Here is a 26,408-nt window from a genome sequence, read left to right on the forward strand (position 1 = left end):
AATATGTATAGAAAAGCGAATGAAAAATAGTAACGGTGTACATTTTGCCAGTAAATTGATAAACTAATGACGAATTAGGATATTTAAAAGATTAGACGTAAAGCTTCGTATTGTTTGTTGTTGTGTAAGTCGTGATCGCCGCCATCTTGGCTATTGGCGCGAAAATGTAACTATTTATTGTAATTAATTATTTAAGTGATGTCCATATTTTTATATTAAGCGGCAACCGTTATAAGTACAGCTTCCATTTTTTATGAAATTGTATATTTTAGTAATAATGCCTTAGCTTAAGAAAACTACCTATCTCTTTGAATGAATGGTGATTCTATTATTTTATTGTGTAATACAGAGTTAAATAATTCAGCTCTGTCAGTCTTTCCCTAAATCTCTACCTGATGATCTGTACCTTAGGCTGCAATAAATTATTTATTACGCGATCAAATTAAAGTGTAATTGTGATATAATATTTTGCTAATTGTTAAGATTCTGTAATTAAAGTACTTACTTAGTTTAAACAGTTTTTTGTTTCTTCTAGAGACCTGGGCCTTGGTATGTAACAGATGTAGTCCCACGTTGGGCGCCATTACAAGTATAAATGAATTGGGCATCTTCTGAATGCACAACTTTTCAATAATGGATAGAGGATTCAGGTATGTCCGGCTGCACCTGGGATGAGTCCATAGTGATTATATGTATATGTATACCAAAATCTTTTAGCCCACTTACCAAAAGTTCGACTTTTGACCTCGAATATCGAGGTAGTCGATGTGGTCTTTAATATTTTACTTTTAATAATAGTGAACCAAAGGTATCCACCAATTTTTGCGACTGCGAATTTCTGTTATTTAAGTACCATTATATGTTTAAATTGACTGAGCCATATATCCCGATTTATGATGAGCATGCCCAAACATTCCTTTTATTTTATTAATTCTGAAGACCAGTATGGCTGGTTCAATTCTTTAACGTACTGGATCCTTGTTTTCTTGCTTGAAGCACCTGATCATATTTACCTACCTTTTGTCTGATTTCATTTGGCCAATTGCTAAAATTTAATTTAACGAGCTCGCTTTATCCAAATACAGGAACTAAGTATCACTATTAATATTTCAGGGCATATAAGATAAACCACCAGATCATAATTATGCACATTAATTTATTAGGTATGTATTTATTATAAAACAGGAGTCAATTATAAGAGTAACAATAATAGTTCATAAGGATAGCATTCAAATTGTTTAAAATTAATATGGCCACATTTTAAGAATTCAGGTACATATACAAAATAGACAAAAGATCGGCCTAATAAATAAATTATAATATCGCTTAAAAGTAACAATAATTTAATTTCGTAATTTCTAATAGTCTCATTTATTAAAATCTCAAAACTGAATTAACAATTGGCTATTATTTATCAGTTCTCACATAGGAAGTATGTCATGATACCGTGATTATAAAAATATAAAATATAAATATATCCAGATTAAAACATCGATATAAAATATTTTAGTTACAATATTCGCATAGGATTCGTAGTTTCGAAACATTTTTAATAACATTGTTCTTATTCTTATACTACTTTAACTATTTAAAAACTTTACAACGGCGTAACAAGGAAGATATATTATGTCACCAAAGATGCTATAACTAGGGATATTCGTATTATCTACAGTTCATTAAGACGTTATGTGAATAAAATCTTTCTATCTAGGTGATACCGTGATACTCTTAACTCGACATATTATAATTATTACAAAGGTCTAATAATGTCATAAAAATGTATTAAAATATTAATTAATATCATTCAGAATTCGTCTCTCTTATATTTATGTATATATGTATATGTGTAGAGGCGCGGCCGCACTCACCGCACACACAAACATCACATTTTATTGTCCTACGGGACGCTACGCTACAGTTAACATAGTATGAACGAAAATCTATGAAATATACAAACATTCTATATTAACTCGAAACATCGTTATTGCAAAATGGCACTCTGAAGACGAGTCGCACACTCGTCGATTTCAATATCTACGCCTAGTCTAATTTATATCACAAGTACGCTTTACAACGTGAAGCCTCATCAATTGAAGAGCTCAGGACGCCCGCTCTGCCTCGCCCGGGGCCGCCGGCGGGCAGCCCGCGCAGGAATGTGTTCGCCGGCCCGCGCGGCGGCGGACGCGCTGCTCGTCGCCTCGACACTGTCACCTCGCGGCTCTTCGCGGCCGCGTCAGTAGAACGACGGGTGCCAGTCCACAGTGGGGTGCAGCGGACCCGACGCTGCCGGCGCGTTCGTCGCACTGGCGGCTGTCATCGGGCCCAGCGCCAAGCAGTCGAAGCAGTAGTTAGCGCCGCTGTTGCTGTCCCAGAACTGTTGGCCCTTGCACAAGAATCTCACGGCCAGCTCCAACCGCTGTCCCGACGATATCGCCGGAGCGTACAATACAAATTGGAAGCGGTCTGAGAAACCGTCGCACGATCCCTGCACATAGGACGCTTGCAGGTCCGTGTACGTTTTCCACCTGTTCATTGTGTAGCGTATGTGTACAGTCTTATGGAAGTCCAGGTTTCGTACGCGCACGGAGCCGCACACGGTGACGTGTACGCCGTCGCATACTCGCGCACTTTCAAGGCACACATTTTGCGTTTCGAGTTTATCTGTGATGTCCACTGGTAGTTGGAATAGTGGAACCAGTGTGAGTGCTCCAAGCCGAGGTGCAGGCCGGGCAGGTGGGGTACTCTGGACATCACACCCAGTGAGGTCGTCATATGCGGATTTTGGTACAACTGGAATTTCATCCATAAAGGTTTTAACATCCGCAAGATCCAGTCCTAAGACATCCGCAAAACGAACGATCTTTTTACGTCCTGGCGTACCGGGTGGCGTTTTACCAGTTTTGAGTGAAGAGCAGCGCCGAACACGTTGTGGTCGGTCATCTTCTATTTCTGTTTCTGTTTGTTTTTGATCTTCATCATTACTTTCTGCACTCAAAATGGACGGCTCGACTTCAGGTGTAGGCAATACTTCGTTTTCTATAGGAACTTCACTGGTTATTATGTGTAACGGTTCAGGCCTATGTTCATTGCGTGTAACTTTTTCTGTCTCTAAAACTTGTTCTGGGGCTTCTGTCGGCGTTTCCTCATCAAGCGGAATTTCAGCTTCAGCGAGTGATAAGTTTTCCACGCATTCTGTTGTGTAGGTTTCGGTGCTTTTCTCATTTTGAAAGTCTTCCTCAAATTCAACAATGTCTGAAGGTTCACTCTTGGCAGATTCGAATTCTGAGTCACTGTCTATTGTGGCACTTTGAAAGTTAGTTAAACTAAAAGAGTCTGTTTCTAAGGCAGCAATGGGTTTGGCGGCACAGTCGATTTCATCGAAGCTATTTTGACGAGCACAACCCTCAAAAGTAATGGCCGAATATAAACGTTTATCTGCGTGTCCATTTTCCCTGGGAATTGGCTGAAGTTTCACTGGTGGAGTGCACTCCGTATAAAAGGCGGTAGAAAATATGAAACCATTTTTCGTTTTGTCTGGTTGCTGTAATAAAAATTTTGTTTGTTCTTTAGGTTTTTCGGGTTCAGAGTCAACGTCGTAAAACGGTTGTTCTTGGTTGTCGGTAGGAGATCTTTCAGGGAAGGCGGGCTCGTACTCATCGACGGGGCTGGAGGGGCTCTCGCACTCGAGCTCGAAGTCGTAGAAGGTGTCGAGGTCTCGTGCGGCGGTGGAGGTGGTTGCCCGGTGCGGCACAGTGGCGTCGCGCGTCAGCCAGCTGCTCTCGCAGTGGTCGTCGCTGGCGCCGCCGAGGTTGCTGAGCCGCGAGTGCAGGTCGCGCGCGAACGCCGCGGCACGCCTGCCGCACGACATCGGCAGCAGCGAGGTCAGTCCGCACTGCGACCCTGCTCGATCTCCGCTCATCTGCGTCTGAAACATACAAATTCAACTATTACATATTGAACCGCTTGCAGATTGTTTTCTGGTGAGGAGGCTATTTATAATATAAAGGTGACCTAGATGGTTATTTTATTCATTTTGGCACCGACAGAGATCGTAAGAGAGCGAAATAACAGCTGCATACAAAATGCAAGAATTCAAAACTTTCAGCCTATTTTGGTACCGAAAGAATGCATTTTCTGCACAGCCAGATTTTCTATAAATCTTGTCAACTTATGCGGTCATCAGCTATTTATTCTTCGCTATCACAAAATGAATGTTGAATGTCAAAAGTGAACGACCTCGATAAGATAATAAAATTACATTGCTCTGTGAGCAGAGGGACCCACGGACACATGAACTAGATAGTATAAATGCACAGCTGATGTAAAATTTATATGTCTAGTCTTAGCCCTCCTAGCAACCCTGCAAGACCCGATTTATCGTAATAGTACTTAATCAAATGCCTCATAATGTACAATAAATATCGCGGATGAAGTGGAACTATTTGAATATATATAGAGTTGGAAAATTGAAAATAAATAGAAGTAGATACTGAAATTCTTCAAAATATTTATGAGAAATCTCAGACAAAATATTTCCCAAATCATATTTTATTTGGCGCTAGGATCAATCAAAGTGTCACAAATTTTGTGAGATTCAAGGAAAGTGCCACTTTCTTGCAGGTGCGTCTCAGCTGTTGCACTGTGAAGGTCAGTGGCCGACCTATTTAAGAGACAAGCTAAGTGGGTCGCCTAGCCTTGACCTCCATGCCAGCCAACTCTTGTGACACATGCTGATAAAATCAAACTGCCCAATCAGTTGTAATTGTCATGAACATCTCGCCTTTTAGTGTCGATAATAAATTGACGGGAACGAACAAGTACTCACAATGAGGCCGCGCGATACAACATAAAAAAGGGCGGTGAAAGAGGAACTTTAATCGTTAATGAGGACGTCGTTGACAATAAGACTACAGTAACCCGATATCTTGAAGTTTTGCCAAGAGAAAATATAACAATAACCTAGAAATCACACATCAATCATTTCATTAATGTTCCAGAATGTCAAAAGGTCAGATAATTCCAGCACAACAGCGTCGCTGATGCGGTTTTATTTTGATTTGCTGTAGCGGACGAGCTCGTTTATTACCGCAAACGCTCTGTTTGTTGTCTTCAAAATTGATCTAAATTAAAGTGAGCTGTTGCGAAATTGAATTGAATGCGCGTGACAGTGACGAGAGTGGACATTTGATAACAGGCCATTTATCCTGTATACAGATACAGGTACGTATGGATTTAGGAAGTTTGATAGCATGTAGTTGAAGATGTTTCGTAATTAGATTCGGGTGCCAAAAGTAACGTCACGGAAGCGGGGGCGACCGAACGAGCATCTGGCGATGGCAGTTGTGGCGCAAGTCCGGTTCGATGACGAACGTGATAGTTAATTCGAGCAGCTTTCGGAAGTCACTGAATCAATTTGTTTAGATAAGTCTGGATGTTGCGGTTCCAAGTTAGGTGTGTCACGAGCACTGCCAAAACAAATATCGCGCGTGTTGATATGACACAAGACGCGCATCATATTTACTGAAATTATGATCCGTAGCCAAAAGGAGGCCACTCGACGTGTCTATACTAAGATGATTTATTATTCATGATGTTTGCGATTTTAATATGTTGAGTAATAGCAACCTATGAATGAACATCGAAATTGGAATATTACGCATAGGTACGATCCTCGTGTGGTACATTGTAAGGACCGTACGCGTGTCTTTCACACTTTTCCAGTAAATCTGACACCACCAACTATTCTAACATCTTTATCGTCATCATAAAATCAGAGTAAAACGTGTCAACAATTCCAAGAACATTATTCAAATCCCTAATTGCAGCCTCATTATTAAGATCTATTTCTGAAGACTCCTAATGCGCAGGATCCGCATATGTGGTGGACACTCGTGTATAGTCACATGAACCCACGTCACTGAGTAAAACGAACCGTTACATTTTCGTAGGAGGTACATTTTCAGTTAAATATAGTTCAGTAATGCATCGCGGCATCAGTGGCCAGGCCGCCATTATCCAATCAGGCCGACTCGGTCACCGCTCCGAGGCTCGCAACCACGCCACTCGTTATTGTTCATAAATAATGGCCGACTCAATTCTCATAATGTATTATTACTACACGATTTGCGAGAAACAATGAAGAGTCTGATGGTGGTCCTGGACTTTGCATGTGAAAGTGGCTTTCAGCCGCTTACGAAAATTCTTCTCTAACTTTTAGGAAATTCTTTGATTTTGTTTACATTCGTCCATGTTATGTTCTCGAAACATTAGTAGAAGTAGAATCGGACCTATTTATTTATTTATTTATTGTCTCTTTCCTCAAAGATAGCAACTACAATTACAAACAGAATGAAACTCAATAAAGCTCCAATAGGTCCACATTATCTCAAGTGGGTTTTCACAAGTACTAGCACACAATGATAACTAGCCAAGAAAGTTGATAACAAAGGAGTTATCGAAGAAACAACAAGCTTGTATAAAGAACAGTGTCATGTGTGTGTGTCTGTCTGTTTGTAAACACTGGAAACGTCTTTCACAGGTGATTGGCCAAGGTGACTGGATATAGAGAAAGCGCTCATTCATCGTACAATGATAACCTTTTAATATTACATCTTTATTCTTGGCATAATTATTGCTGTAAATAGTTTTTGTTGATTAATAGGCCGTGATTTTGTACAATGATCTCTCTTATTTTAAATGCAAGTGGGCCCGCAAAAGTTTTTCTGAAACCAAGCTAGTTGCACGGTACCAAGGAGAGGGTCTCATGGAAATGAGCCGGCAAGAAACTCCATAGACACTCTTTTCGAAAAAGTAAGTTTTTATGATAGTTTTCTTACAGTATCTACTAGTTATCCCGGGAAAAGTATTTGGTACAATAGAAGGTCTTATATGTTGTGCCGTAAGGACTGATCCTCAAATATATTATTTTCCAGTGGAAAGTTTATATTAACAGTTGATTGATATTAAGGGTACATAAAGATAAGCTTGTCAGGTGGTAATTTCTTTTATTGCTTGTTGTAGTCATTACTTTCATATAAACACTGATATTTTCATATGCATTTTGATAATTATAATCAAATTAAGTGTATGTAGTTATTCGGTATCAGGGAAAATTTACAACGATTCGTAGGTATATCAATTTATCGTCTTCATAACAACAAAACTTGATTTTCTAGTTTCTCTTGAAGCTATTAGCCGTGTTCAAATATAGCATTTAAAGTCAAATCATTTCTGTACATATTTGCCAATATCTATTGATATGAACGTCCTGTGTGACCTTTCTAAGCTTATTTTATCCAAGACTTAATTGTTTCATCAATTAGCGTTATGTTGCAAATTCATACAAACAAAATGCCTACGAAAAAATTGTGGTCTATCATGACCTCAGTCAGCATCATTCAGCAAGTTTATCAAATCTTTTGGGAGGAGTCTAGAAAAAACCTCAGTTAATTACTTAATTGAGACGCTGAACAAACTTGAGGAAAATAGATGTGTCCATAGTCCATACATTGGCATCAAACCTTGCCTATTCAGGTATATCTTCGTCAATAGACTGTAGACCGAGACGAACCACAACACATACATATTCGCCTGTCGGGATGTTTGCAACAAACAATCGGGTCGGGGCAGATCCTTTATTCTATAATGGTTCATCCATTTATTCATAGAACTGTAGTTATCAATCGTGCGACTGCGCACGCACCCATCGTTTAGGGTTCGGCGCATAAATCTGAATTGCTATAAGTACTGGTGGAATCAATTGCCTAGGTATTGAGAGTAATGTACCTATGTTGACAAGAATATATGCTAACAAACTACATAAGTAGCCAGACTTCTTTAATGAAAATCTTCCTATACTCAGAAATACCTTAGGAGGAGTTCAAAAGTCATCGTTTTACAATACAGTTTTCCTGATTTTAAAGTCATGCCGTCGTAATGTAGCGGAAATTTCGAACTCGTTCATAACTTTCGTCCTTCGCATTTTCAACGCATTATTTATGCATCATTAGAAAGCTCTTTATTGCTGCCAAGAAAACGTTAATAACTTGTGCAGCAGCTTTTACAAAAATAATTCAAAACTAGCTGTAAAGCAGTAAAATTTACGACAAACGTTAAGTAAAATTAATAAATTATAATATACGGGAAACATCATGACAATAGAATTTAGAAAATTTTGGCATGCATCCTCCTTGTATCGAATGCAATATTGCAGTCCATTCTTAATGTCTTATCAATTTCCTTTATAACCTCAAAGACTAATATACTATGGCTATATAATATAAATTACGAATTTTCCATCATAATCCATCATTCCATTATTAGTTCTCTCAAGAGGTTGAGCTTACAGTTGATAGTATATTGAAAAACGACGATTAATTTATGCAATAATTCATATCATTTATAATACCCATGCTGGGCATAAACTCTGTGATGAATGGGTTATACATGTATGAGAAGAGTATCGAGGGCGTATAAATTAATATTTAACTGTTACTCGATATAGGTTGTTTGTATCGGCGCCGGGTCGCATATTTTTCATGGTGCCATAATAATAAGCCTTTTTTAGGTCGATGACCGTTCAACTATTTTGCTTCTGATCAAACCAGATAATTAAATAATTCTTCTTTGAAATCAATCAATCAATCATAAATAAGGACAATAATATTGAAATTACAAACTTGTAATCAGATTACAACAATAACAAAATAAACTGTATATTATGCGAAGCGGAAAAATTGACAAGTGTTTTTGGGTTGTCCTAACAACGTAATAGCAGCTGTGTTTAAAAAATAAATAATAATCAAGATAATGAAGCATTCCTCACAAGTGCCTACAAGAATTAGATGCGTGTCGTCACAAGGCGCTCAATGAAGTTCGATAAGCCTGGTCATTGAACCGCAGATAAGGCACAATTGCACGCGACATCGTCCGATACATAAGTATTGCCAATGAGACCATTGTAGCGCTCCTCTATTTAGCGTGCACTTTAACGTTGCAATTATTATGAGTGATTTTATAACCAGCCACTTCAGAAAGCCTCCATTCAGAAAAGATGACATACCTACCAGCTATTGTGAGTGATATAATAAGAGGATATTCTTTCACATCAAAATGATTTACATTTGTAATGAGAGGTATTGTGTCGTCAAGGTATCACACGTTGACAATCGAGGATAAGCGGATGCAGAGAGATTCATTGCAGATTTTAATATTCCATGCGACATTTTGCATTTTGATGTTACGACACACAACCCACACAGCGTATTTATCCTATCTAAGTGATGGCTGATTGCATTCACATCACAGAATTTGATGTTCCTTTTGACATTACCGAGCTAAGTAGTTGTAAAAAGACTTTTCAAAATTTGAGAACAAGGTGAAGAATTTGTAAGGAAAATGGTATTTTAAAACGTTATCTTGATCGCTCACATTAATCAAAGATAATGGCGTAATTAAATTTTTCTAACTATTCAAAGGTGTTATCTTATTTGACAACATTTTTCTTGTTTGACTGTGGGAAATCGGAAGATTTTAATTTTGTTTACGATTTATAGTCCTTTTTAATACTTAATTTGACGTCTATTGCCTACCATCTTCGGTAGATGCTTTAGGAAAACGGTTTAAATGACGTATGTAGTACGTAGAAAATAAAGTCTGTCCTAAGCTGTACATAAAAATAAATCAAGTAAAAACTGCTTCTATCTAGTTAGTTAGGTATTATGTTTGAGTTAGCTATCTTAATATTTGACCAGACATCCCAAATATAAATTATTTTATGATAACAGTGAGGCAAATACTGTCACAAAAAAAGGTTCGGAATTAATTAGTAAGTGAAGAATGTGAAGATGAAACATAAATAAACATGTCCATCAGGATTGAGGAGCCACTTTTTGTATCTTAATGAAATTTTGTACTTATTTAGTAGTAAGTTAAAAGTATTGTAGGCTCAATCTTGGAATTTGTAGTATAATAGTTCAAAAGTTATATGAACACAAAGGTGGCTCCTCAATCTAAATATTTGGACTGAGGAGCCACGTTGGAACACAGAAAGTATACGATGTACATTCTTGAAAATTTTGTATGATTTAGTAGTAATTGAGCGCAATGAGTACTAAAAATGTAATTCCAGTACCTTTAATATTTAAGAAGATACAATACTTTTAATGTGGCACCTTAACCCATACAATGAAAGTGTGAATTCCCATGAGTCGTAAGTGGCAAATTCAAATTACACCCATAAACATTTAGTAGTAAGTGTGTCTGAATTTGTAGTACATAAACAAAGTAGTAAAACTGAGTGAATTTTGTAAAAAAAGGTATTTTAAGTGGCTCCTCAATCCTGACGTTTCTGAAATGAGAAAATGCTTGAGTTACCTGAAATCGGAACGGAATAAAAAAAATAAAGACACTAACATTTAGTATAAATTTCTACTAAATATACATGCACAAATGAAAATTGTATGTATTCAATATCTGATAAAAAATCATCTTTTCCATATTCCTTAGGACGTCGCCATTAAGGGTGACCATGTTATATGAATAAAAATCAGGATAAATAGGTAGTTCTCAGCTTTGCCGCCGATTTTTTATTAAACCTCTGTAGGCAAACACATTTATGGCTATTCCGCCTCTTGAATGACAAAATATTATTAAATACAAAAGTATTTAATAACCAAACGTGCTTTGTCATTCAACATTACTGGTGCGGTGTAATGTTCCAAATTCAAAAAACGCGCCTGGTTTTTTTGCCCTTAGGGCAGGCTAGTGTTAGTGTAAGTGTTACGACCATACTGCCTAGTATTTCGTAGTGGCAATGGATTTGATTTTCATTGTCCGTAAATTCGATACTTCGCATTTTCAAGTCACTTGTTATTTTCTTTGTTACTCGCTATCTCGAAGACGCCTGGACCGATATAATCTTTTTTTCTTTCTACTCGCAGTTTTGTCCCATAGCTAACAGGTTATTCGTGATATGACTATGAAGGTTTGGATCTTACCTGATGATGGAGGCGACAGAAAATCAAGGGAAGTCCATATCGCTATATAGCAACTGCCAAGTGTTTGGGCTCATTGGCTTCGTATTGACGAGATCTTTACACCGAAATATGTTATGAGTACCATATCAGACCTGACAATGAAGACAAAGTGCGGTTAGGGAACTCCTTAACGGTTGATAGCAGCTACCTTGTGTTAGGCCATATTTTATTTATATTGGTAAAGAGTTTCCACAACTGCCACTGAGGTTACTTAAAATACACTCTTTTGCATAAAAAAAATGTTAAATCTTGGTTTTAAGGACTTTATGTGTATTTCAAAAGTTTTAATGCCTGCAATATATTACTAGCATTAAAAGGTTTTGCCAAGCATTCTTATCTATTCTTAATTTTAATTTTGGAGTATTGCTAAGTAAGTTGTTAAAACCTTGTTCTGGACTAATTCCTAGTAGAAACTTTGTCGGTGTTTTGAATAGCAAGTTTTCCAAGTGATGTTCAGGAAACTGATACTGCAGTTTTAATAACTTATTGATGAACATTTTTGCTACATCAAAACATTTTTGAAAAATCATGCACATTTAGTAAAATTGACAGCTGTACTGAATGATAATAAGATCATACAGAGGAACTCAGCAAGACGATTGACGACAAATTATTAGAGATAAAAAATAATAAAGAATATAAAAAAAATTGGCGGTAAAGCGTCTTCTTCTTTCATGTCGATGACATGTCATATATTGAGACTACACTATGTTAGCCCAATATGCCGCCAGAGAGAGAGCACCGCGGCAAAGCTGAGAACTATTTATCCTGACGTAATTCATATAACATGGTCACCCTTAATGGCGACGTCCTAAGGAATATGGAAAAGATGATTTTTTATCAGATATTGAATACATACAATTTTCATTTGTGCATGTATATTTAGTAGAAATTTATACTAAATGTTAGTGTCTTTATTTTTTTTATTCCGTTCCGATTTCAGGTAACTCAAGCATTTTCTCATTTCAGAAACGTCAGGATTGAGGAGCCACTTAAAATACCTTTTTTTACAAAATTCACTCAGTTTTACTACTTTGTTTATGTACTACAAATTCAGACACACTTACTACTAAATGTTTATGGGGTGTAATTTGAATTTGCCACTTACGACTCATGGGAATTCACACTTTCATTGTATGGGTTAAGGTGCCACATTAAAAGTATTGTATCTTCTTAAATATTAAAGGTACTGGAATTACATTTTTAGTACTCATTGCGCTCAATTACTACTAAATCATACAAAATTTTCAAGAATGTACATCGTATATTTTCTGTGTTCCAACGTGGCTCCTCAGTCCAAATATTTAGATTGAGGAGCCACCTTTGTGTTCATATAACTTTTGAACTATTATACTACAAATTCCAAGATTGAGCCTACAATACTTTTTAACTTACTACTAAATAAGTACAAAATTTCATTAAGATACAAAAAGTGGCTCCTCAATCCTGATGGACATAAATAAACTTATTTAAAAATCGCTTAAACTCAGATATGTTATGAATGGTATTGTTTATATATGTATTTTCTATTATTAATAATAAAATTTAAAATATTAGGTACTTTATTGTGTCATCTCTTGGTATTATAATATTATTGTTATGAATTATTTCTTTGTTATCAAATACCCACTAGGTTCGTTAGGTATGTTATGAACACTTGAAAAAACAGACAAAACGTCTGTAACTGGTGGCAACAATGTTATCAGAATGATTATAAAATTATGATCGAGGAATAACATCGTATGTTACAGATACCCTTTATCGGATTCTTACAATACGTACTTGAAGATAAAGGGAACGAAAGTAAAACAAATAAGTCATTGATGTGTACGTGAAAGTTAGCATTAAGTAGAGCCCTTATCTTGTTTAATGTACCTGTCATATCAGACTGATAAACTGAAAATTTCAGTAGACCCGACATTTTATTGCGAATTCATAGAATTTTAGTTTTCGAATAATTTTATGGTAAGAATCGGGATCCTCTCAATTGAGATAGAGAAGATTTGAAGGGGTCCTTCGATGGTATTATAATGTGTGTCTAAAAAAAGTAATTGAGCAAAGTTACTAGCAAGCCTTGATTAAGTTCTTGTCTACCTCTGTTATTATTTGTTTTGGTCGTATGAAAACCATTTTATTTTACCTTTTGTTTATTAGCTATTGTGCCGTGTGCGGAACTAAAATAATGTTTAATTAGGGTATAAGATTACGAAACAATATTTTATTATGTAAAACGTCGACCATACTAGTAAATTCTTACAAAATAGTCATTTTAACAGGTATACTTATAATTAAAATGAGTCACCTTGTAAGTCAAAACATAGTCGTGCAAAATAAACTTTAATGTATGAATGTTCTGTTTAATATTCATTAGGAATTTATTTACTTTCAATCAGGCAATGACCGCCAAAACACATTGTCTTAATAGAAAGGTTAACTGCGAAACTACTCGTGTGACTTTTAAGAAATTATTTTGCAAGAACCGTGTATGTACCTATGTTTCATGTGACGTAAATGACTCACCCACACCAAGAAGTTTTGTTCACGCACTGTCATAGACAATCCAGGATGACATATGACCCTGATTTCATAGACCTTGACATTGAAACTATTTAGACGATATCTGTTACTAGTGATATTTTCACATTATTTACGTGCTTATCGTTTTTTCAGACACTTCACTAGAACATAACGTAACCAGGTGAACTAGACGAGCGAAGGCCCACTTACATACTGATAAGACTCAACACACATGATTAAGCAAACATCAACGAATTTTAAAAATGTAGCCAAACCTACCAAAATTCTATTAATTGGTGCTAAATTGTTATTTTTTTATTCTACAAAGAAAGCTATTAGTATTAATATGACAGTTGATACCATTAAACTGGTTGACCAAAAGTGAGAGACACATCAGAGGGCGAATAGCGGTCGTTGCGTTCGTGTGCGTTGCCATCACGATGGTCACACACACACGCGTGCCGGCGCGTTCCATGAAACAATACACATACGAACTGACGGAGACTCATCGCTTCACCTTATCACTACTCGAACAATACTCGATTAACTACTCCTTCAATTTCGAAGACTACGAAAGGAGACAGAATACACCAGCTCTATCTAGGAATATTTTTATCAGATTACGATGACGCATATCATCGGAGTTTAAACAAATATGCTACTTTCATTACGTACAAAATAGTTGATATTGGCGATAAGCCAACAGAAATAGATGCATTAGATTTTTTATTGATATAGGATTAATCAATTTCACATTGGGATTTGAACGGTTTCCAAAAGCTAAGCTATTGCAAGACCATCATAAGCAGTATGGGTTGATCATTGAGACATGTGCGGAAGTATTGCTAAGTGGTATAGCTATGTTAATTAAGTAGTACTAAACTGACACTGTAGATAAATGAAAGAATTTCGTTCTTCATTTTGATGTCAAAAAAGGGAAAGTTCGAAGCACTTAGGTACGTGTAACACTTGTAAGTCAAAATCACCGCAACGATGAGGAAAATGACAGCCTCGCGTTAAATGCCAACTATTTTTGCGAAACTCATTAGTAATTCGGATAGCAACAGTTGAACATAATTACAAGTGTCATGAATGATCGTAAAAACGGTTAAATAACGCAATTACAGGTTCAGGAACATCCTCGTCCACGATGTTAATCGTGACTTTCACTTTGTGTACTAAAATAGTGCGCAGACGCATTCAGACGTCAGACAGACATAAATAGGAGTAGTGATCACGCGCTTGGCACTAGACATATACTGCCTTCACTATGCCCCCTCACTCATCGGACCATTGTTAGATATTTAGACTATTTGTAAACAAAGAAGGCGCGCCCCTCACTGCTTGCTTCCTATTCGTTTTGGCAAGAGTGTGTCTTCTAGTTTCCTTGCATCATTGGTTGTAACTACACCCTCAATTTTGAGTGGCCTTGTCCCGTCCTTGAACTGATAGTTGATATGATCTACTTACTTACTTAACAATATATTTTTTGTGCTATGTTAGTATCATATGTATTAGATTACTATTAATTATAGTCTACTTTTATTTTTCATGACATTGATATCATTAAAAAACCGCAGATACCTATGTCTATTTTAAATGTGTGCACAACTGGCACCCTACAAAACGACAAATGGCAATTGAACATTTTGTAGAGCCGATATATTTATGTCTGAATTCAATATCGATTAATAATGGGGCAAGATTTAAATGCTCATAAATCGGACATAAAATTAATAAATGAAATGCAGGTTCGCGTGACTCTGTTGCCGTTCATCCCCAGCATCAGCCCACGACATAACGGTACTCGAATAACTACGGCTTTATTATTATTCAAACCACCGGGAGCGAGATTAAAGTTTATAAGCGCGACAAGCTATTACTGTGATAGTTAAAGCGCACCGCAATGATTCTATCAACACGATGCTAATACTAGACTCGGCACCTGAAGAAAATCGCTTGACAGATTAAAGGGCTGTAAATAAGGAAAGTAATGGTTTAAGACCGAGTAATTCGATACTAGACGACGCGGCTGCACAAGCAATTGATCGTTCAAACCATGTAGATCTTGTAGACATGATTGCAATCATTAAAGTGTACGCGAAGCAAATTAGCCCACGATAAACGGAGGAGGAGAATCCATGTCAAAGTCAATGAAAGAGAGAAACTAATTATAATTCTTAATTAAAACACGCAGGAGGAGTAGCCGTCATAACTCGTTCTGACATCAATGCCATACTAGGCTAAGCTGTTTACATCTCCGATATCCATGTTCATAGTTAATTTACAACGTTCAAGAGTGCAGCAGTGCGGTACATTGCAGCAACTGCGCTCGATTGTCAGTCCACAACCGGTTCTGAAGAAAATTCAATGCGCTTTCACAAACACGACATTTCATTATAGGTTTCCCATAAAGAATTTCATATGAGTGCAAACGCACATTCCTTATTGTCGGTCCCGATGGGAAACGACAAAATGTTTTAAATTCTTCTTTGAATTCGCTTTCTGCGATTTAATTCGTGCGGATGTTTGATTCGGGAGCAATAACATTGATCGGAAAGACGTCGTATTTTACTTGTCAATTCGGTACCGTTGCGATGCTTGTTTAAATATTTAAGTGGCCATCGGACGATCAATTATGACTACATCAAGCAAGCGCCCTCGCCTCGCCTTTCTATTATGTTTGTAAACAACAATTGAAAATCTGACAGTCAAATGTTAACAACCACCGAATTAGCTTCTATTATGATTTTTGTCTTATTGTTTCGACAGTTGTCATAGCATTAGAGTTTATTTGCAAAATTTGTCTCTACCAGATTATCGTAAAGTTGATAGTTTTGTTCCGGAAAACTGCAATATGAATGCAAGGTTCATACAAGATCTGCTTTACTCTTTATGGAGCGTAAATGCATCTATAAATATATGTCACCTAGCATGTGGAAACTTAAGTACATTTCAATGTCCAGTTAGCCACATTTCAATGTTTTTCTCTTTTAGATCTGACATAATCTAAACTACAGTTAAATACGTATGTATCTCATGTTCCGTTTTCCAAACATTTCCTTCAAACAAATCACTTTTAACGCGTTTTCTTCCTAAATACGTAAGTTTCGTGCCAGATGAATATTTACGAGTCTTACTTACAATTTGATCATCGCTCGTTAAAAATGTTTGACGTGATAAAATGGTGTGAATTTCTGATTTTATGGTTGATTTCCGAGCGAATTTGCGTCAAGTACGCGTCATGGTATGTTATTATCCTCGCTGATGTAAGGAACAAACTTGTCCTGTAATCGCGACGAGCCTGATGCCCTTGACAAGAGCTGGCTTTCTGAAGAGCGCGCAATAAAAGAAAGTCGTTGTATTTATAGAAGGTAGACAAGTATGCACGTGCAAATACAATCATTTGTAGTTCCTTGTGTCCGGGTTATGTCTGTGTTTGGACACAAGTATAGATATTTCAAGGTTCGAATTCTAATTGAATAAAAAAACTTTTTTACAAAAAAATTAAACCGACTTCCCAAAACACTAAAAAGCAAAAAAAAAAACTATTTTTAGGTGCATCGGCCTAGAAGTCGGTGTCTAATGGATGTTACTAAGTTAATTTTGCCACCGACTTCTAGGCCAATGAATCTAAAATTAGTTTTTTTTTTTGCTTTTTAGTGTTTTGGGAAGTCGGTTTAATTTTTTTGTAAAAAAGTTTTTTATTTAAAGCTTTTCAGTGATACGAATAGTTGTCACTATCCATACAAGTGGGAAGTTCTCATCAATACAAAGAATATAAGTCCAAATACGAGGTATTTTACATATTCAGTTGTCGAGTTCCCTCGACTTTCTCTGGTCTCCATCATCAGGTCAGCTCCAAACCTTCACTGTTGCAAAGGTCTTGTCAATACAAATAATTTAAGCCCAAACACGAGGTAGTTTACATATTCAGTTGTCGAGTTCCCTCGACCCTCTCTGGTTTCCATCATCAGATCAGCTCCAAATCTTCACTGTTGAATAGTGCTTTTAGGCGTACACCTGAGTGTCAAGTTTTTACCCTATGTATGCCTACAACTTTCGAAGGTTGCCCTCGATTTCTCAGGGTTTCCATCATCAGATCCTGACCTGATGACTATGGGACCAACTGGCAGCTATTCCGAGTCGAACAAAAAAAGAATCACGTAAATCGGTCTATAAACCTCGGAGTAATCGATGTACATACATAGAAAAAAAAAAAAAAAACATACCGGCCGAATTGATAACCTCCTCCTTTTTGGGAAGTCGGTTAAAAATTGTCTACTTTGGTATGTGGTAGTAGTTGCTTAAGTAATAAGTACTAGTACCCTAAGTACTTACTTCAAGTGTAAACAAAAAATGAATACTGTAGATAATAATTCATTAAAATAGTTAAGTTCATATTTGTTTACTAACATTGAAGTTTGTTTTATTTTTTAGTTGTGCATTATCTCTGGTTACATGTAGATAGACAATCAGTAAAATAATATGTTGATAACTAATCAATGACATATTAAAGTGTCAATAATGTCATATTAGTAGATCTATTGAAAAATGTAAGCACGTTATGCCAATTTATTTTTTGATGATGTAAAAGTTACAGAAAACGGTAAAAAGCAGAGAAAACTAAAGAGTACTTACAAATACATCTGTATTTAGCAATTTTTTAAGTATCTGATAAATAATAATTGTATTTCTAATCATAATTAATTCGAAGCGTTTAGTGGCAGTAGTCAGTGTATTTCGATAATTATCAAATCTAAAATCTATTTGAAGATATAATTTTTAGGACAATTTAACAAATATATAAATAAATAGGTGATAATGTAATGTAAAATATAGGTATTTGAATGAAAAACATTATGAAAATTAACTAGCTATAGTAATTAAAATCTTCAATATTATTTAAATAGGTACCTAGGTATATGAGTTGTTCATAGGCATGAATCCTATTGCATGACACATCAACGTGTGACCACGTAGAAACAAGAAAAGTTAAAACTATGAAAATTCCTGAGATTATACTGATAAACTATCGCAGACGGATTATTTCAGCAAAAACAATTTCAATTCATTGAAGTAAATTACCTATGGTAAGACTAATTAATGTTACGTTGAAGTAACTAGCCATTTTCCCGCGGTTTCACCCGCGTCTAGTGGGACTACTGTCCGTCCAGGAATAAAATATAGCCTATGTTGAAAGTGTGATGTATGATGAGTGGAAGAATTTTTAAATCGATCAGTAGATTCGGAGAATTTAGGGTACAAACAAACAAAACTAACAAAAAATCTTTCCTTTTTATAATATTAGTAGGTAAATATTAAAACTCAAAGTGAGTCCGTGAATAGTTGTATCAGTCGTATATAACGATGTCTTTCGGCGCCAAGAATCTAGAATCGAATTCTCCTATTTTTGATACAAAAATTTCCAAGGAGAACGGTAGAAGGCATTTAGATTCTACTATTTCGAGCGGGGTGAATGACCGCTTGACTTCGCTACTTCCAAGATATTTATGTGTCATTAAAATACGTAGAGAATAACAACAATATAGTTAACATTGAACTAATTTAAGGGCAATAAAATGATTGATATGTTTGGAAAGTATGTCGCTATCGTGAAACAAATTCTTCCGAGAAATTTTCAATGGTAAAATATGATTCAGAAATATTTTAATCTTTACATCCAAAGCAGACACTTTTCGATATTTAATTCTAGTTCTAGATAAGTTAGTTTTAATCTCTTTGATCTGAGGTTTTAATAGTCATGCAATTGACAAATTATTATACATTTGGTGTTACCTGTAATATAATTGATATCAAGCACTTCACACTTTCCACTAATATTCTAAAGGAGAAACTTGGCATTATTATAGCTACTTTTTATCCAGGTGCAAGAAGAAGTTCCCTCAGGAAGCGGGTGAAACCTCCGATGGAAGATAGACTATAAATCTTTAGCAACACAATATATTATCGAAATACCCACAACCATTTATGCCGCATAAATCTGTCATTAATTCAAACAGGAGCAATTTCGTCATTACCGTCTTGGAGTTAGTCCCAAATGCTGATTGCTATGATAACGTAGATATAAGGTGATGTCAATGAGTACTTGGCACGAAATATAGCATTATGTATATAACCTTAGCGATAATGTACATATTCGACCTTTCTCCGATCAAAATGCATCTATAAATTTCTCAAGAACACTGTGTTTATTTGTTCTGTGATATGAACGCATAACTGCATATACCTATGTGCATTCCGATAGCTTTATGACTGTTACAAAATTGTTCTACATGCAAAATGATTGGCTCACTTATTTACAAGTCAAAAAAATTCCTTCGCTATTGACTGGGAGCGTGCCCAAAAGGCTGGTAGATTGTACCTAATATGACAGTTCGCTAAAATGGACCAAACCTTACGTTTATATTAAGATACTTTCGAAGAATGCTACCGAACTGAAGCATCAAGATTATTTACGAATGGTAACATACTTTAAGCTTCAATACTGAAATACCTCAGTACATGATTAATCCAGAGTACACGAGTAGTAGTAAGAACAGTTTATTGACGTGCAATTCAAGGGAAACACGTGTTTATCCGTGTGCTGTGGTGCAACGAGAGCTGTGTAATGCCATAATCGTAATATCTGACCTGTCGCCTCGCACTTTACTCGATCGATAAACAACAAACATATCAACACTGCATCATACCCATAACATGATATCCACGAGCCTAGTCTTAAATTGTATCAACGAAAACCTCTTTTTCTCGATGTAGTATGAATCATAATCAAAATCATAATCTGCGAAGCCTTTTTCCAACTATCAAATCAAATTAAATCATCTTTATTGTCAGGCAAAATGCTATGATGGGGTCGACTTCCAATCTCAACGAATGCAACTGAGTTCTAATGTTTTACAAGGAGCGACTGCCTATCTGACCGCCTCTACTCATGTACCCATTTACCTCTAGCATGAGGAATTTGTCAATATAATTATGGATTCTCAAAACGATGAAGAATCACCTATACCTACAATAATTTATCTCACACTTATCACTCTCGTGTCAAAAATAAAACAAGACCATTTATATCTCAAAATATTCGAACGACCTTTTAATGTAAGACGCGAAATTAGCAGTCAAAAATTATGCACTTATGCAAGTCATGTGTATATCCGTGTGTTACGAGATGATAGTACGACACTACAGCATTGATCGTAACTTCTGACCTGACTACGTACTGTTCTGACTGATAAACTGATAGAAATGGGCGCATCGTGAAACGTGTCATAAGTATAGAAAGTGATGTTACTTGACGTGTGCATTTTGATCAAAGTACGGTACTTAAGATAGTGCAAACTGCTGAAGTTGTTGTTCATGGGTAAACAAACTAAGATCCAAGAATCAAAGGCTCTATTCTGATGTCAACGTTTCTGCCACTGACCATTGATATGAGAAACAGTAGGTCTAATAATTTGAAAGGTTTTAAGAAACAAATGCGTTAATCTACTTATTGTAGAACTGCTTGGTTAATAGCCAATGAAAGGGTCAGTTAATATATCAATTAAATTCCCCTTAGATAGATATAAAATACACCGGTTTGTAAACAAGGTATATGTATATAGGTAGGAGGAAATTGATCAAGCTTTTCCTAACGGCATGAACTTTTATAGTTTATAAATAAATAGTTTATTTGCAAAAAATATAGTGGTACAAAAGATGTTATAGTTAGTTTGATGGGGGCTATTAGATTTAAACAATTGCTCATATTGTTCTGTTTGTATGGGTGCAGTTATAATGATCCTTTCTTCTATAGAATCGTTGTTTTTTTGTTCTGCGCATTTGTCATCTTTTGTGTCACTATACATTAAGAAATACTAGACCCTAGAAGTAAACACAATAGACTATAAGCCTATGACTGTGGGCCCGAGGGTTATTTTTATAAGAAAATCGTGAAGTCAATCAAAGTTTTTAGTCAGTCCGACACCCCAAAAATACCAGATCGTTGTCGCATGTGTACTTCCATTAATTTTCATACTGATTTATGAGTTCAAACCAACTATCGGCCGACTAAAAGTTTGTAGTGTGAGCTTTCTGCAAGTTAGGGCGACCAACAATGATCAGACTGCTTACAGACTAAATTTAAATGGACGCGTATGTACTTGCGCTCATTTGATTATTTTATCAATGACTGTCTCTAATTATTGTTGATATAGATAGGTACTCATAACTGTGGCTGGGGATTTCCGATTATTTTACAAGGACACCATTCATGTTTTAAGATGCCTTCAGTTGATTAGTCCCGTGTTAAGTACCTATTGTTTAAATAATTATGATCTCTTAAAAGGAGTTGTCCTTTCATTCTAAGAGTCATAATTTATTAATTTGCTATAATCATTTCAATAAAAAAATTATGACCTCAAATTATCTTTTTATATGAAAATCAATGCAACTGACTGCATAAAAATCACATGAAAAAGAAAATTGATAGACTCAAGCTAGGTCAGCATAGGTTTGTCGTTCTCTTTGGCGTGACGATATTCAATCCATGTTTAATACCGATTCATAATAATAATTTGTAAAAAATGAGGTCGTTCCCATGTTTTTAGCATTGCTAAACGATTAACTGCACGTCAGTGCAACAGTCTTGCGATCATCCGAAGCCCTAACAGCTAGAGCAATAACTCAAGGTACCTAAGTAAGTTATTCTCAATATTTAAGTGTCAGTTTCCTCTGCATCCTGTGCTATTAGGATACCTGAACCCCGGGAGTCGTTCATCAAGATGATTATAAGCCTAGCCGCCATAACTTGGGCAGTAACGTCCGCCCCGTCGTTGGCCGTCGTCTACATAATAACTGCACATAACTTAGCCCGAGGAATACCTAATAATTTACAGCCAGATCCTGAAACTGGATATGCCGACAACTACCAAAGCGGTTTGCATACTAAACTGAGGTAAATAGAGTCCACTGTTGGGGTGTATTAGCAATTCAACATGGATGGCGCGGCCGCTCCCAGTCGCAGCATTATGCGTTACGCGGTGTCCTGCGTGAGCGACGAACGCGACGCGACGCGACGCTGCGAACGCGACGAACGCGATCAACTCAAAGGAATTCCCTACATGCGGCCTATGTGACAGTCTGCGGCGAGACGCGACGTAACGCGTACTTGTTTTGAGGGCGACCAGACGCGACACCGCGAACTATTCAGAAGCGTTGATTGTTGTGGGACAAAAAAAACATAAATATTAAAGAAATCGTTTATTAGTACAAACAAGTTGGAAGATTGTTGCTGTCTGTACTTTAAATATGAACTTTCAAGCAAAATTGTAACACAACTTCTCCATGATTTGAGAAGTAATGACCAAAATCACGTAGGACATCTGTCGCGTATAGCATCGCGTCGCATTACGTCGCGTCGTGTTGCGTCGCGTCGCGTCGCGTTCGTCGCTCACGCAGGACACCGCGTTAGTGCACCCGGTAACAAGATAAAAACTATGAACATGTTTTTTCTACTAGATGTTGTTATGCGAACTCCTTGATCAGTGAATCAATAACATTAAAAAAATTCGCTCTACGTAGTAAACAATTTTTTTATCAATAAAGATAAGAAACTTATCTGCCATGCTCATTTCACTATCAAAACATTCACAAACTCTCAATGTGTCACAGTTTATTTATTTTTTAATTAAATAATCAGTTTCAATGATATTTTTTACAAATAGTTATTGCAAGATCAAACTAATTAAACATTATTGACGAAGAATTCGAGACATCACTACAACAAATGACCCGAACGGGGTCAAAAGGTTAATGATAAGTGTAACACAATGGACAAATCGGACATGTTTCAATTTGGTTACCTTTTTCATCAACACAGGGATCTGGTGTTCCAGGGACATCTCCAGCTTGGGAGAACTCATGGAGCTTCTCTTCTTGGGTAAACACGGGCTCATTTATAACACCTTAAAGTCTCGTCCTGTTCCACTTAGTTACAATTTATTTATTTACAAAACATTCATAATTAATGGAGACACTCAGATAACTGTCACTCGATGCCGGCGTGTTGTTCACGTTATTATGCGTTTTATATTTAAATGAACTTGTTTTATTATATATTGATTTATTTTTATTTAATTGATATTCGGTTTCCGTCTGTTTGAGTTCGAGGGTAGATTAATAAAATGTGAGAGTACGTGTCGGCGCAGCCACCCGGCGCTTGCGCTTGGTGCGAATGAGCGGCGCGCGCAGCCCGCCCGATGCTCGCCGCCCGCGCTCCGCTAGACAAAACCTATTTGAGATATTTAACCTATGCATCAATGTTCCGCATCGTTAGCTTTGTTTATGTACACTAATGTTATTAATCCACCGGACCTTAATGATAAACTATCGGTTACAGGGATTTCGAGCGAGTTGTCAATATATTTATAATGTCACGCCGGCATCGCGTGCGCATCACGTATCAGCCGTGTGATTCGGTGTTGGCGCCCTCGACAGTCGGCACCTCGACGTCGTAAGAATGCCCGACAGACGTGTAAAGCCCAAACATTGAGACATGTGTTATGTAACCGAAACAAATGCAATATCATATCAAGATTACTAATATTTGTTTTCACTACCAGTTAATTTATCCTACTAATAAAAAAAATATAAATAAAAATAATATCACACATGATGACAATATTTCCCTAACCTTAATAAGGATTCAGAACGAACAATAAAAAAGAAAACAATATGAATTAATATCGCCTGAGCATCTATTAATATAGCATCTAAAACTAGTCCATGTTTACAAATAAAAAACAATAAATTCTCACACATGCTCTATTTTTACTTAACCCAGTAGTACTCGTGTCATTTCTCCTTAAACTAACGAGTTGTTTACTTACAGATGAGAAAGTCAATTAAAATAGCGAAGTTCAAATAGTAAACAGCTTCCATGTCACTACCGTTTACTAGATAATGTATTAATTAACATGAACTACGATAACAATTATTAATTATAATACAATCACCTATTTACTGCCGTGAAAAACAAACGAATTGCGAACGAGGCAGTTTCACTCACACGTGATAAAGAAATTGTTTACATGATTAGAGAAGTGCTTGTTAATTATTTATCGATATTTTCTAATTGATTAGTGGAATAAACATTGTTAATTTTGGAATATTAAGCTAATAATCTTAGTGGCATGGCAGATAATCAGGTAATCATTACTTAGTGACATGTAATTTACTTTCATTATACAGAATAGATTATGTCGGCGGCTTCAGTGTGGTTACTAATAAACCGAATAATGAGCATGCTTTAAACATAAATCTCTGTGTCCCGATTTACTATTAAAAATGTCCTTACGTTTAAAGACGTTTCCTTATATTACTCCATAAATATCTATATCCTTGTTAAGATTTTTATCGATTGTCGTAAAAGTTACAGTCCACTAACTCCGAACGATTAAGCATCGAAGGGTTTTTAATGCACATCACTAGACTTATATTATAAAGAATCTTTCTCTGGTACATTGACTTTGATGTTTATAGCTATAGCTAATATCAGCGGAAGTCATTAAAAAATAACACTACTATTATAAGAATTAATAGGACTAAATTAAATATTATGTAGTTCGCCTTGGCTTGATGTAAGGTTATGAATGACTGCATACAACTGTGACATGGAACAAGGTGTTGCTAATCGAGACTCATCTACGGTTTATATTTTTGTAGATGCACCAGAATACGCTATTTTGTCCCAATACTTACTAATTTTAGCATACCAAGAGTTTGTCGATTGATTGCAACAGTCTACGGATTAGTATGAAGGCAACTTCAAAATAGTTTTACATAGAAACTGTTTCTGGAGCCGTGCATCAACTGCACTTTCGGCCAGTAACATTAGAGAAACTTCAAATTCGAACTTCGAATTTTAAATTTCTCCTGCAACTGCCTCACAAACCTGTGACTGGGCAAGCAGGCCCACTTTCCTATCACAGTTGTAACACAGCCATATTTAGGCTTTCAACCTTTATTTTAGAATCGAGATCATTGCACTGAAGCTGGCCTTTCCTGATAGCTTGCAGACGCTAAATGATATATCTGTTATTTAATACAATGTAATTGATTAGATAAGTAAATGTAACAGTTGGTAAATGCCCGATTTGTATTTCTTTTTTAATATTTTTTGTTATCAATGACCGATTTTAGTTTGTAACCCGGTCTTGTATTTGTTATTATTTATTTAAGTAGGTGATTATAAAAAATATCGAAGACATACCACAAGGGATTTATCGATAATTTAATATTTCAACGTCCTTACTTCGCACGCACTAGTGCAGATGCATTATTTGTACCTACACAAAAAGTGAAATACGAGTAGTTCCTACTTAAAAGGGACATCCCTACTTAATTTTTTGTCGTTGTTTATTTAGAAGCGCGACTTTCGTCCGGTCGGGTAGTGAATAGTGATAGATGACACCCCCGCTGCGTCGCCGCCGCGCCGGCGCGGGCGCAACCAGTGACGAGATATCGACGGATCCCCATCACTAAATATATTCATAGAATTTTAACAGATCACTTGTTCATTTGCCTATAATAGAAATTGAATGAATGGGTTTTCGGAGATAAGTATTTTTGGTTCTATGTGTTGAGAGATTTTTATTTATTACCCAGCAATTAACTACAGGTTCATTAAAAAGTAGTTTCAGAAAACTACAGAAAAGTCCACAAGTTCCATTTTAAGTAAGTAGTCTCATCTAAATATTTCTAAAATCATTTAATCAAAAGTGAAGCAATATTAAATATGTTATGGTAAGCAATAACATCTGACTGGCGCTTATGAATAAATTAAGCTATTAA

At 36.2% G+C, this 26,408-nt stretch overlaps 1 protein-coding gene across 5 annotated transcripts in view; it reads right to left on the reverse strand.

Moving 5' to 3' along the window:
• Window positions 1–1,136: 1,136 nt before the first annotated feature.
• The window catches only part of LOC110380341 (glycogen-binding subunit 76A), a 43,586-nt gene continuing 18,314 nt past the window's right edge, over window positions 1,137–26,408 (reverse strand). For 2 of the 5 annotated variants that reach the window (XM_021340294.3, XM_021340293.3), the window contains exon 2: window positions 1,137–3,925. In XM_021340294.3, coding sequence (XP_021195969.3) covers window positions 2,234–3,919 — 1,686 coding nt within the window. In that variant the 5' untranslated portion in view covers window positions 3,920–3,925 and the 3' untranslated portion in view covers window positions 1,137–2,233. Of the gene's footprint in view, window positions 3,926–13,556; window positions 13,703–13,913; window positions 13,938–23,419; window positions 23,858–26,408 lie in introns of those variants that run through there. The other 3 variants (XM_021340292.3, XM_049850943.2, XM_049850942.2) reach the window with 3 other exon arrangements.

Source organism: Helicoverpa armigera, chromosome 11 (assembly GCF_030705265.1).
Source record: "Helicoverpa armigera isolate CAAS_96S chromosome 11, ASM3070526v1, whole genome shotgun sequence".
Taxonomy (NCBI): Eukaryota; Metazoa; Arthropoda; class Insecta; order Lepidoptera; family Noctuidae; genus Helicoverpa; species Helicoverpa armigera.